This window comes from Bombus huntii, chromosome 7 (genome assembly GCF_024542735.1).
Source record: "Bombus huntii isolate Logan2020A chromosome 7, iyBomHunt1.1, whole genome shotgun sequence".
NCBI classification, from domain to species: domain Eukaryota; kingdom Metazoa; phylum Arthropoda; class Insecta; order Hymenoptera; family Apidae; genus Bombus; species Bombus huntii.
The window spans coordinates 3,894,039-3,908,337 of NC_066244.1; the positions used below are offsets into that span (position 1 = coordinate 3,894,039).

The 14,299-nt window shown below is 34.9% G+C and overlaps 1 protein-coding gene and 1 long non-coding RNA gene across 9 annotated transcripts in view; one reads left to right on the top strand and one right to left on the bottom strand.

Annotated features, from left to right (window-relative positions):
- LOC126868079 (nuclear hormone receptor FTZ-F1 beta) overlaps positions 1-12,782 on the top strand; it is a 33,563-nt gene extending 20,781 nt beyond the window's left edge. For 7 of the 8 annotated variants that reach the window (XM_050623268.1, XM_050623266.1, XM_050623267.1 and 4 more), the window contains exons 5-8: positions 812-1,493; positions 4,486-5,369; positions 7,039-7,332; positions 8,676-12,782. In XM_050623268.1, the coding sequence (XP_050479225.1) occupies positions 812-1,493; positions 4,486-5,369; positions 7,039-7,305 (1,833 nt within the window). In that variant the 3' untranslated portion in view covers positions 7,306-7,332; positions 8,676-12,782. Of the gene's footprint in view, positions 1-811; positions 1,494-4,485; positions 5,370-7,038; positions 7,333-7,759; positions 7,911-8,675 lie in introns of all 8 variants that reach the window. The other variant, XR_007690524.1, reaches the window with a different exon arrangement.
- On the bottom strand, positions 12,188-14,297 carry LOC126868107 (uncharacterized). Its single transcript, XR_007690528.1, has 2 exons — positions 14,066-14,297; positions 12,188-13,466 (listed from the first exon to the last, which is right to left on the bottom strand). It is a non-coding gene; the product is annotated as an uncharacterized LOC126868107 (long non-coding RNA).
- Between the last annotated feature and the right edge of the window lie 2 nt (positions 14,298-14,299).

A 14,299-nucleotide genomic window follows, 5' to 3' on the forward strand; every position in this document is an offset into this window, starting at 1 on the left:
GAAATTGATATTTACGTTATCGTTATATCCGAACGAAAAGTCAACCCGTTCTTTCCTATAACATCCCTTATTACGTTCTATCGTAATAAAGCATTTGTAAGTGTACATGTTTGTGATAGCTTTCTCGAATTATTATTCGTAAAAGTATTCGACGTTGCAACATTCCTAGGCACCTTTTGCGTATATATACAGCAAACATTTTGAAATCTCGTTAGCACTGCAACGAGACGCGATCACTCTGCTTAGTATATTAGTAAAACTCGAAACGGATCTGAAAATACAAGCGTATAAAATTTACAAGATATTCGTTCGTTAAAAATATTCGTTCGTCGTTGTTGCAAGATATACACTCGTCTCGTAATACACTTGTTCTTTTCGTTTCTCGCTTTCATATTTTATCGTTAAAATCACGTTATCAGTCTCGGCACTTGTTCCAATTTTCCAATAAATCCTTTAACGCACAAAGCCGATTTACGATAGTACAGTTGAATACTAAAATATACAATTGCGTTAATGTTTAGACATAGGTATTCGAAATTGATAAATTTATAAAGGATACTGCAAAAAAAGTTCTCTGCAAAAAATGTTCATATTGAAACTGTATTTTAGGAAAAACTTGTAAATTATAAAATAGTATGTAACGTAGATTATAAAATGTAACACAAGTTGTATTTACAAGCTGTACTTACTCGTATTAGAAAATAATAATACGGTTAATAGGCGTTAAGCAACCAAGATCCTATACACGCGATTAAATAGAAACGATAAAAATACCATTACCACGCCTCCTGACACCTTGAAAACTTTTCAGGTGCCGTCACCGGACTCGGCCATTCATTCCGCATACAGCGTATTCAGCTCCCCGACGCAAAGTCCTCACGCAGCTCGCCACTCCCCCCTGGGCGCGGCAAGTCCAGTTCCATCTTCGTCGCTATCCTTGTCGCGACACAGTTTCAACAATTCCACTTCCTCGTTGTCGCTCTCGTTGTCACACTCCCTCTCGAGAAACAATTCGGACGCCTCGAGCAGCTGCTACAGCTACGGCTCTCTCAGCCCACCCACACACTCGCCCGTCCAGCAACCGAGACATCCGCAACATCACCAGCATCAAGTTGCTCAAGGAAGCCCGCTTCATCTGCCAGCAACCGCTTCTTCCGCCATTACTCATCACTACGCTTCCTCTGCACCGGGTTCCGAGCTATCTCCAGAAGGACACGCTGCTACAGACGATCAGGAAGACTGTAGAATACCCTCGGCACCGTCTGGTATATCCACGAGGCAGCAACTAATTAATACCCCGTGCCCAATTTGCGGGGATAAGATCAGTGGTTTTCATTATGGAATATTCTCGTGCGAGTCGTGCAAGGGATTTTTCAAACGCACCGTCCAGAATCGAAAGAATTATGTGTGCCTTAGAGGCGCGGGCTGTCCAGTCACCGTTGTTACCAGGAAAAAATGCCCCGCCTGCAGATTCGAGAAGTGCCTCAGTATGGGTAAGACGAGTGAAAGTTGTTGTCATGTTTATTCGTCGACTGGTTTTCGCTGGATAACTGATAGATTTCAGATTATTTGAGATAATCGAGTCACGCGTCTTTTAGTTGTAGAATCATTTCGATAAAGCAACAACCGATCCGGATCAGGGTTAGTTTCGGATCAAGCTTAGGATCAATAAGATTATTTAAAAGAAAGATCTTACAACGTTAAACGTGGAAAAGCGCAATCCGAGATTTCCAGGCATTTTAAACGATATTCTTGTTCTTCTACGTTTTACGTCGCATCGCATACTTGTATAATCCTGTAATGGATCACAGCTGTCTCCGGTTTTGTTATATAGTAGTGGTAATTTGATGACATTTAGTCTTTTCACGCGAGATTATTATTTTAGGCGTTTCATACGGGTAATCCATAATTCTATCGATATATATGTCGGAGATGAAAGAACACCGGAGCCTTTGGAATTTTGGATAATCCCGCGACATTGTAACCTAGAGTCTACTATAACTGTAATTAAACAATTGTGGTTATTCGCTCGAGGCGACAGCCAGTCGCCGAACGTAGCCGCGGTCACGGGATGAACGCTTTGTCTAACAAAGGCATGGAGTGAGTAATTGTATAGCTCTCCTCAAAAAGGAAATAATTGTAACACTCGACAGTAAACATTCCAACGGTCTCTGTTCCGTAGCTCGCCACACGTACACTCTATTCTTCGAGTAAGATGATTGCCAGATGTCGATGCGTCTCCGCAGTACATGTTCAGCTAGCCCGAGGGTCCGTTATAAATCTTAAGATTTAGCTAACCAAAGTCCTTCAAACAGACAAACAGTCTTTGTCCCAACTACGGGAAGATAGGGGATAGACCTATTTCTCAACGAACGGCGTCTCCCACTAGCAACTTTCCCTCGAAGGCGGCTAGCATCTTTTTCTAACCACCGATATGGAGATTGACCAATTAGCAGCAACGTCAATTTCCCTTACTTTCTGAACGAAGGCTTTTCTCGACGAATCCGATGATCTCGTGTCCTTAGACACACCCCATTATAGTTTTCCTCTGTGGCATGATCGGGACGGGAAAGGCATTCTCTCTCGCGATCTCATCGACGAAAAGAGTAACCCCTTACGACTTACAACCAGCGAATATTACGCGTCCGACTTGGATTTTGTGAGCACGTTCATCTATCATCCCGTCGACCGCGGATTCGTTATTGAACCTAGGATCATTGTCATTAGTTTCTCGAGTATCTAATTACCACGGTTACTTGTCCAGTTCTGTGATAATCGTATTTGCACTAGTCAATGTCTTCTCTATTGCATAACGACAACGTATAATCCAAACGAAGATTCGTTTCACGCCCCTAACCCTAATTCTAATGTAAACCCGACATATACATACATATCCATAGTTTTATGTTATTTACATAATTTACCTCTGTGCTTCATAGCCTCTGTGTAGCCTTGGAGGCGTTTGACAGTTGCGTTTCCAAGCGAACAGGATAAATTATTATAGGATATTATTCAGGATAGGATACAGAATTTCAGATCTGATTCTTTCTTCGACCAATTCTAAAGTTAGTCGACGAATGTCTCCGAGTGTTCCGTTAACGGTGACGAGATTTTTTCTATCGCAAGTGAGCGTCAGGCCGTTGGTAAGAGATGTCGTCGTTGATAGGAATCGGAAACAGCGCGATGCGGACGACTGACTAAAAGCATTCTTTTAGCTGCGACTTGGATAGATCGATTTGCCAGGAAATTTGTTATAAAGGCTGTGTTCATTGATTTTTCGATCGACAAGAGTATTTACGACACTTGTAGATCGACTTGCATATCGTATCGTGCGCTCTTTCAATGCCTATGCGTCACGCGCGTTTCCCTCAATGATAATCTAAAGGTGTAGACTTGAACGGTATCGTTCAAGTTCGTGTTGCTTTTGTGCTACTCTTTCGTTGATTATCCTTTCTAAAAACTCGCACATAGTGTTGGCCAGCGCTGTTGCGTTTGTACGATAGCTTTCTGGTTTATGCTTATTATTTTTATTTGATTTAAAAATCGCTACAACAATCGCTTTCCTCCGGTTGTTGGGCAAGACTCTGTGGATGCATATAATTGAAAGTCTTGAAGAGATGATTCGTTTGAGATGGGTGTGTTTTCAGGGCCTGGGATGAAATCTTTAGTTATTCCGAGATATTTTCCATTTTGAAATTCACAAAGAAATGGATATCGACGAGCTTCGCGTGGAACCGCTATCATTTGTTTTCATCTGAATAACGCGAGACGTTTTCGTTTCATAATCTGTTTTAATCGAAAAGAAGGATGGATAATAGTTACTGTTGCTAGAATCTCACGAAACGAGTATCGTGTGTTCGTGTGTTCGTGTGTTCGGCTAATGTTGTGCTGCATATTGTTAGATCCATTGATCCACTGACAGATTCATCGCTCGTATCGAAATGGATTAGTGATTTGATTTAAGATTTGTCTCGATACCGATTTGTTTGTTTCTACCGTTTCATAATTACTGTCATACTTACTGTTTCATAGACGCGAGTCTTTTAGGCTTTTCTTAGTGTTAGCAAATTCTCCCTCTCTCTCTCTCTCTCGTCCAAGTGTATATGCAAATTTTACCATTTGAAATCTTTAATATAAATCTTATTGCTTTGGGTCCTATTACTTGTACAGTGATATTATAGCTTGCGGTCCTTGGTAAGCAAGGATTCGTGCCTCATGGCGTTTGCGTATGATTTGTTTGACCGTGGAGCGTTGTTACGAATTGGATTACCTATTGCTGTATCGAGAAACGAGATACTCCTGTACTCGGCAGTTTGCTTATACTTGTACGCTTTTATAATTTATAGATTTAAACATCTTAAACGACATATAAGAATTATTAATGTTAAAACTAAATTTTAGAAGAAACGTAAATTATCAAACATACAAATTGCTACTACTTATTTTACAAAATTGTGAGAATTGTGTAATTCTGATTATTGATAGGTATGAAGCTCGAGGCGATTAGGGAGGATCGCACCAGGGGTGGCAGAAGCACCTATCAATGTACATATACCTTTCCACCAAATTTTGTCGGTAGTCCTGCAAGTAACATGTCCAGCGACAAATTAGCTACCGGAGGAAATTGTAGTCCAGCTCCAGCTGGTAACGAACATCACTATCCGGCAAGGCACCATTCGAATCACTCCCATAAGATGCAAGTGGTACCGCAACTTCTACAGGATATCATGGACGTAGAGCACTTGTGGCATTACAATGATAACGATCGTATGACTGGGATTCAAAACGCAGGAACGAATCTTACTAGAAACAACGATTCGATGTTATTGAGTGTTAGAAGCAACGGAGGATCTGGAATAGAGAACGACACGGGTTCAGGTATTGAGTGTTCCTCCAATAGAACTACAGGAAATGGTAATGCTAGTAATAGAAGAGACAACAGATCATGCTCCAATGTTTCTAATGTTGGTAACGAACAACACGCTGCATCCGTTGGTAACAGTTCTCAAATCAACAATACGAATTGCAATCCAACTCAACATCCTGATTTTCTGTCGAACCTCTGCAATATCGCTGATCATCGACTCTACAAAATAGTGAAGTGGTGCAAGAGTTTGCCGTTGTTTAAAAACATTTCGATCGATGATCAGATCTGTCTGTTGATTAATTCTTGGTGCGAGCTACTGCTCTTCTCATGCTGTTTTCGCAGTATGAGCACTCCCGGTGAAATTAGAGTGTCTCTCGGTAAGTCGATTACACTGGAACAAGCTAGGCAGCTTGGCTTAGCGACCTGCATCGAGAGGATGCTTGCATTTACTAACAATTTGAGAAGGCTCCGAGTAGATCAGTACGAATACGTGGCGATGAAGGTAATTACTTTTCCTTCGTTTACTTATTCTCTGAGCTTTTTATTAACAAATGTTTTAACAGTGACATTAATAGACAGAGAGCATGATTACTTGTGAAAAATAAATTGAAAGCAGTAGCAATAAGAATCTTTCGAATCAGACTTTCTTTCTGAAAATTTGCCAATAAATAATAATAAATTAATAAATAAATAAATAATAAGAAGAATTAGGAATTAAATTTGAAAATTGTTAATAAACTCGTTCCTATTTTTCTTTCGCTCTTTCCTTTCGATCACTTTAATATAAATACCTTGTCACTCGCATAGAAACCTAATAATAAGTAGATTTTATAATAGTCTGACTGAACAAATCGGTATTATATTAAGGAAAAATATATTCTCGTACTTGATGTAATGATAGGTATATTGCCCAACTACGAAGAAACATAACTATATAAATAGCTATATGCCAGAATATGAAGAGACGTAATACGTCAGTTTCTCCGGCCTTCGAATGGTTTCGAATATTTTACCTGATATTTTACACGATTTACTGGAAAATTACGGTAAAACACGATATTCTGCTCAAAAGTGAATTTTACTGCTTTTACAGAAAACGTGCTGAACAAAGACAAAAAAGGAGTAACCGTACTATACAATCTTGTTCTTTAATCGCTTAAAATGTTCAAGCTGTTTAGTTAGCTGTGAAAAGTTTATACGAAGATTTGCTATATGAATTGATGTTTTTAACAGATACTGCTACTTTTCTATAATCGGGCTCATCTTAAACTTAAATCACTGTTAATTTAGAAGATAAAAAACTAATTTATTTCATATGTTTCATTTTATCGTATCAAAAAAAGAAAAGGCAACTAATATTCTACTTTAGGCATTGTAACATCATTTTTACAACTTTTAATTTCTTATTCAAATAAATTTAACACTCCGATGGCGACGCGATGTCTGGATCCATTCGGATCGTCATTCTACGCAATTCAAAGGTAAACAAACTCTGTAACAACTCGAAAAGGAAAAGGATGTTACACCTGTTTCGAAAATAACGATAACTCTAGAGTAAAATGTAATAACTGTGGAAATATATCTATACATGTGTATATATATATACATGTGTGTGTATATATATAGATATATATAGATATAGATATAGATATATATATAAATATATATAAAATATATATAAATATATATATCTGTGTGTGTGGGTGTGTGTGTGGGTGTGTGTGGGGGTGTGTGTGTGTGTGTGTGTGTGTGTGTGTGTGTGTGTGTGTGTGTGTGTGTGTGTGTGTGTGTGTGTGTGTGTGTGTGTGTGTGTGTGTGTGTGTGTGTATAGCGTACACACAAAAATTAAAACGCTTTGTATGCATTGTGCAGCATCGTAATAAACCTTATTTGCCTACAGTAGCCTTCTTTTTTATTCCATCATTGATTATTGTCACTCGTATCATGACTCGTATCGTAGACATAAGAAAATAACCATTCAAACGATGAAAAGCTAAATTCTCATACGAGCATACATTGGGATCCGGGGAGACACAGGCAATGGCCGACGCGAGCCCCTTCCCCTTGGCCGCCCGCCCTCGGAGTGTTAATAGAAACGTGTTATGCTATAACCGAATATACTAATACACACTGATTATAAAACTAACACGTTTCGTTTTTATTATTTATAGGTAATAGTACTATTGACCTCTGATACGAGTGAACTGAAAGAACCTGAAAAAGTTAGAGCATCTCAAGAAAAGGCTTTACAAGCATTGCAACAATATACTATCGCAAGGTACCCTGAAATGCCTGCTAAGTTTGGTGAATTATTATTGAGAATTCCAGATTTACAAAGAACATGCCAAGCGGGAAAGGAATTATTAAGTGCTAAACGTGCTGAAGGAGAAGGCAGCTCGTTTAATCTGTTGATGGAATTGTTGAGAGGAGATCACTGAATTATTATTACCACATTGAACAATGCCGTAAGTTGATTATTAAATTTATAAAACCGATATATAATATATGGTATAAATGGTATATCCTTTAATTAATATACAGAATGTTCACTCTAGTACAGATATGGGCAAGTTTTAACTCACATAGTGTCACAACAGTCATAGTCGAAGATCTAGAATAGTAATATTGTCGTCTACTCGATCTGATCAATTTTGATCGCGCACCTGAATTAGTTTTTAATACAAACAAATATTTACTAAAGCGTAACACCTTTTTAGCACTTTTTTAACTCTTATAAACTTGGATGTTTCGATTCGATCGTTATCAACCTCTAGATTATTTTATCGTAATATTAAGTTTGATATTTATTGCCACATTGTTCCACGCCTCTAAACCATTTTATTACGTGTACCAGTAACATTATTTCTATTTCTTTCTTTTTTATTTTTTCAGAAATATTAGAAATTAGGGTTTCCAATGATTTCTATCCTATATGATAAGTTTATTGATATATAGATCTATTTGCAATGGATTAAACAGGAAACGATGGTTATTTAACGTGAACTAAATACACTAATGTGCTATAACTAAGACGACTAAATGGGTAATTCACAACTCACAACTAATAGCTTACAACTCATAACAACTCGGCAACTCAACTCTCCATTTCTCACAATTCGACTCTTCACAACTCGACTCTTCACCACTCGACTCTCCGACAAGTAACAATTCCCTGGCCCTTTTGGCCTAACGGCACTTAGACTTTCTCGCAATATCGTTTATGGTTCATCCGATATTTCTTAGGCCATTTGTTCACGTTACCACTATTTCTGCGTTCATACACATGGTCATACATTGTCCGATCTTGCAAAACTGCTGATTATTATCTGATTAACTTTTCTTTTCTCTTTTTTTTTTCTTTTTTTTTTTTTTTTCTTGTTACATTGTACCATCACAAATAGCTAAGAAATTGTATAAACTATTAATCCTTTGCACTCTGAATTTTATTTCAATTTCGTTACCAGCAGCTCCCAACGCTTTTAGGCGTTTTATTTGAAATTTACTTCGACTAAAAAATAAGACAATTTAACGAAATAAAGGAAGAAACAAATTCACTTAAATACCAGTTTTATTCGCGCTATTGTTGTATTTTGTAATTTTTAAGTGTACGATATATCTTTCGCGCGTTTCACAAAAAAATGTGGGACTAAAAGAATGTCGAGTGGGACTCGACGAAGCAGCTCCTGAGATAAAAAGTGATGTCGAGTCGCACTCGACATAGGAGTGCAAAGGATTAAAGTAATAGCAAATATAAACCTATTTAGGAAAATAGATCTTCTACTATATATAACTTGAACGATTTTTTCAGATTCCACGCTTATGAGATGCATAAGTTCAGGGAATCGGATGTATTAAATAATCAAGGAGTAGCAGAAATGTAAACAAACCCATAAACATTGCAGTCCATGATACATTAGTTCTGGGTGAAGGGACTACATTCTTGTAAGACTAATTAGAGGTTCACTGTTTAATGCATAAAGCAAACGAGAAATGATGTTTCGTTTCTCTATATTTTTTTGTTTTTGTTCTTTTTTTTAAAATTGAAATTAATTTCACGGGGGTGTTGCATGATACAACTCCACCTTGAAACATAACGAATTTCGAAGCGGCCTATGGTATGCTCGAAATATTCAGCATGCATATTTCTATGCAAAAGAGACTGAAAGTATAATCGAAGCAGAGATGCAGAGCATTTACTTTTACGCTAATATCAATGTACAGAGATAGAAAGATTGAGAGAGAGAGAGAGAGAGAGAGAGAGAGAGAGAGAGAGGGAAAGGAAGAGTGAAAGAGAGAGTGAAAGAGAGCACAAGAGAGAGTGAGAGTTGGTATCAAATAGCATAAAAATGCTAAATTTTATTAGGTAGGTTCGAGTAAACGACGAATACAGAGTTTTAACCTTGATAATTATTATTATAATAAAACAACCAGTATTTTGTATTGTTCTGCGCTTACTTAAAAATAAGACATAGAATGATGTCTTATGTCCCGGTAATGGAAGTGTACTTAAAACATGAGTCGACCAATTGTTTACTTATAGAGCAGTTAATCGTGTAATAATTAATAGGTAATAACATTTAGCTTATCAACAGAACATTATAATTTTTATCTATTACACAAATACATTTTTTTTTTTTTATTCTCTGTACGTTTTAATAACACGCCGACAACGGATGAAAGATTTCGTACGATAGCTTGATACGTACATAGCTTTTTAAACCGCGTGAAACGATTTCTGATATTCTTTTTCTTGTAAATGAATTTTATTTTGGGACACACGTTTCCAAATTCTATAACGTTCTAAATTTGTGACAGTGATATTTTTGTCGGATTTTTATAAAAATGACGTTTGTTTGTTATTAAAATTTTACGATTATTTTATTGTTTAGAAACTAAGACAGTTTACGTTTGGTTTATTATGTTTATATAAAAAATATGTATCCTTTGTCGTAACGAAACTAGAACGTTAGTACCAGTGATTAAGGATTCTTATAAAAAATGAATATAAAATTATATTTGCAATATTTGGAAAATTCAATTATATTCGTCGAGTACTTTATCGAAAGGAAAAGTTAATTTGTTATTGTTCGTTTAATATCATTGTTAAAGAAAAATTATAATGAAAATTATTAAATTATTATAAAAGTTATAAAAGTATAATGAAAAATTGCGCTTTTGTTGTAAACTGGTGCAATTTCTTATTTCGAATAAATGCGAAATTTTTTTATAAAAAATTAGTCGTAAAATGGACGAGTTGAAGCTTCCTATTTAAAATGAAGAATACTCATGTCTATCGTTGGTACTATAATGAGACTGTCATATCAACGCATTATTCTTTTTATTAACACGGCAATTACGTTTCTTTTGATTCATCGATAAGAATATTACAATATGCAATATTTAATCTGTAATATAACTTGTAAGAATCGTCTTCCCATCTTTATAGCAGATTTCCTTGTGCAGAAAGTGTAGGTTGACCTGTTGTATATCATACAGAGTGTTCGATAAATATGATAAAAGACACGAGAAAGACATTTTCCATCATTTTGATTTCAATAGTACTATTACGATATTGCAGTTGATACAAATTTGTTTTTAAGATATTCAGATATTTAATAAAATAAACCTCGTATTTATCAATTTTAATGAAACACTCTGTGTAAACATACATATTGCGTGCATCGTGAAACATTTTGTTTGTAAAGTTTAGTTTCCTCGTCGAATATCAAATTCTTATTCTACTTCTCATTGAACAAATATTCGCTTGTTAGTCGTCTAATGTGTTACATCCTCTTCAGGTTACAATACCGTATAATTTTTCATAAGAAGATTTTCTTGCCCGTAGAGGCCAACTTCTCTATTTCCAAGGAATCTTTTTTAAATAGTTCTTACTTGGTATTTGAATAACAAACAAGATTAAAGCAAAACTTCTAGTTATAAATATATCGATGATAATACAACTTATCCGAATCTGTAGTAACCTACTGAGAAGATAATTCCTGCAAACATTGTTTTGCTATAATTAGTTATTGCCATTGTAATTATTCGAAAGAAAGGGAAAGCTATATTATGGCGAAAAATACAGAGGGGAAATGCAGTAAAGAATGTGTACGCCATTCAGGCTACAGTTTTTAATAACAAACTATGTATAAATAGAAATTCGCCCGTTAAAAGAAGTATTATTAGTAGATTAGTTAGTGAAATACTATGAAAAAAATTACTGAAATATTTGTGCCTTCGATAAAATTTAGTATTTTAATCCTTTCGTAATGCGAGGTAGACACGAGAAGAATTATATTAAGAAGATCGTGTAGAGATAATATAAATATATAAAACCAACAACCGACAGTCTGATTAAAATTATTAGTCAACGAAGCATTCTTTAACGAAACGATTATCGAACTTTCGATAAGCTTGTTTCTCTGTTTCAAAGAAACTGCAGAACAAGCATCCGATGCTTCTAACATCCGTGTTTTATTCGGAATTGAAAATTTGCTCTATCTTATTTTATCGATACGATATCGAACAAATACAATTATATCATGTATCTTGGCATATATTATATTTTACATCTACCATAATTAAACTATCTTTTAATCATACATTGAACAAAAAGAGAATCGATCGGTAGCTAAAACGATTATAAAACTAAAATTCAACCAGTAAAGTCTTTCACTTTTAATTAGTCTATGTCAATTATTCTGTATATGGTAGTGCTAAATTTTAATTAACTATTTATACGAAAGAACGAAAATTTATTTTAGATCGGAAGTTTTTTACCAATTAGAAGAAAATATAAATTATATGACGCTGCTGTAAATATAAAAGTACAGAATAATATTTTTCTGTAACGTATGTATAAAAGATAGAGAGGGACGAAGAGATTGATGAGTCTGATAAACGAATAAATTTAAACGTAGGAAAAAGAGTAGGAAAAAGTAGAAAAAGGAGAAAAGAAAAAGTACGTGCACGAGAAAGAGAATATCTGTGAATGCATAACATTAATTTAAAGGAAAGTGCACGGAATAAAATTATAATGACGTTATATTTATATTTAACTCGTTAAAAAAATAATCGATTGTGATCTAAATTTGATAAAAGACAAAGGAATATGGATATATCCTGGAACGTCTGGATACGTTTATAGCTTGATCAACTTTGTTTCACTTTGTTGTCCACTCAACTATGACGAAAACTTTAGTTTAAGCACATTATTCGTTATTATTTCATTGATTCTCGATTAAAACTTCGATAATAACAATAATAATCGTCTTCCTTTTGCAAAGATATAGTATTAATTATATAATAACAATAATAATAAAATTGGTCAAAATTTATTCACCAATCATGACAATATACATATGATACGCTCGAAATTGTGAAATTCATTAATATACGTCGATCAAAGAGCTTAAATACAGTACATTGTAATGATTAATACACATATATGTACATGTGCGTGTTGAAACTAAAGAAATCGTATGCTAGAAATAATAAATAGTACTCGCGCATAGTTTAATGTGTAATCTTTAATAGGATTATCAAACGCAGCGGAGAACATTTTTATATCAGATGCAAACATATTAATGAACTTTATATCATGCACGATGAACTGACTTGCATTTATTTTTCTTCCTATACTATCGTATTTCCTCTTTTCTTTCTAATAATCCTTTCTCTTTTGATAAGAACACGATCATTTCTGTAAGACAGGTGAATGTGAATGACTTAGATTATCGACAAAAATATTTGCTTGTCAAGTCAGTTAATCGGACGAAAGCAGATTGCGAAAATATTATAATCACGAAAATACTTCATATTCCCAATATAGAAAGATGGCTATTTAAACGCAATTAGAGGATAATTTTATACATACAACATGTTCAATACGAAATAAATACATTTTTATAAAGTATCGTATTCTCTTCTTACTGTTCCATTAATTTCCCATATTTTCCCATAATTTCCCATAATTGTAATTCGATTCGTATTTAAAAATAACTTTCTTCAAAATTCTTCATACCTATTTATACTTAGGATTTATATATAATATATGTTACGTCCGATGACTCTTGACGTAAATCAGAATCCGTCCCTCGGTCGAGGCGGCCACTAACCGTGCAAATATAATTAGTCGGACCGCGATAATCTTCGTTCTTATAAAATATATTCAAGTCGAGACGTTCCTTATGGTTATTGTTCCATCGAGTAAAAAACTGACAAAGTCGGCTTTTTCCCATGATCAACGGTCATTTCCACCCGCAATAGACCAGCCCCCCAGCAATAGTTTTCCTCTGCGACAGCATCATCGGAGAACTTCGCTAGTTTGTCATACCTTAGATCGGTCATCTGTTTAACTTATATCTATACGTACCGAGCGTAACTGTCTATATCTACAAAGTTGTTCGAATAAAGTGCATATTGTAACCTGTTACTATACTACTATTATCCTAAACGAAATAGGGGATCGATCGTTTCGTGGCGTCGATTATCTAATCGTAACGTTCGCGACTCTAATCGTTTACGACTCTCGTTCGCACGATCTACCGCCACCGCGTCTCTCCGCTAACGGTCCAACAATATATCTTTATACTTTGCACTGTAAAAAATGAAAAAATATGAAAGATGGATAATTTGGATAATAAATAACAGTAAATATTAGGTATATGCAGAAATTGGAATCCTGAGAAAAATCAGATTCGTATATCGATATTAAATTGTAAAAAAGACATGTAAATTTGAAGTAAAGAAATTAGAGCCGTGAATATGTAAAAAGTCTTTGTTCTCAAATGTTCGTATTAACATCTCTGCTATATAATAACTATCCTCGTAGCAATAGGAAAGTAATAAAAAGATTTTAAACAATAATACATATACATTGTTATGTATTTGAAGTCTAAGAAGCTTTGTACTCTAAATTATATGTTTTTAGTATAGTATATAGTATATAATATAATCTTTATAAAAAATATATGCAAGTATAAGTGAGAAGGATAGGGATAAAGCATTATAACAAAATATGAATGGTAAAGCTAAGGGTGGAAGATAATAATTATAATTCGTATATTTCAATTACAATTCAAGGTATGTAAAGTAATTAGTGATAACTGGTAGTACCAGCGACTCCACTCGTTAACGCACAGCACGATCGTATATACGCATAGAGATATAAAGATAAAGTACGCGGTCATATATTACCGTGTAAGTGAATGCGATATGAGAATAGAAAGATAACGCTGTGTAGAGGCCCCTTCTGTTCTTGTCTAATCCGGCATACACACTGACGCTACTCGTTGATAATTATTACACTTACGTATTTACAGGAAGAATGCGTATGCGTTATAAGATAAGAACACAAAGGGCCTTTATACAACCTTCTCTACCTATTTCTATATTGCTTTTTCCGTTTGTTCACACACTCTCGCATCTTTA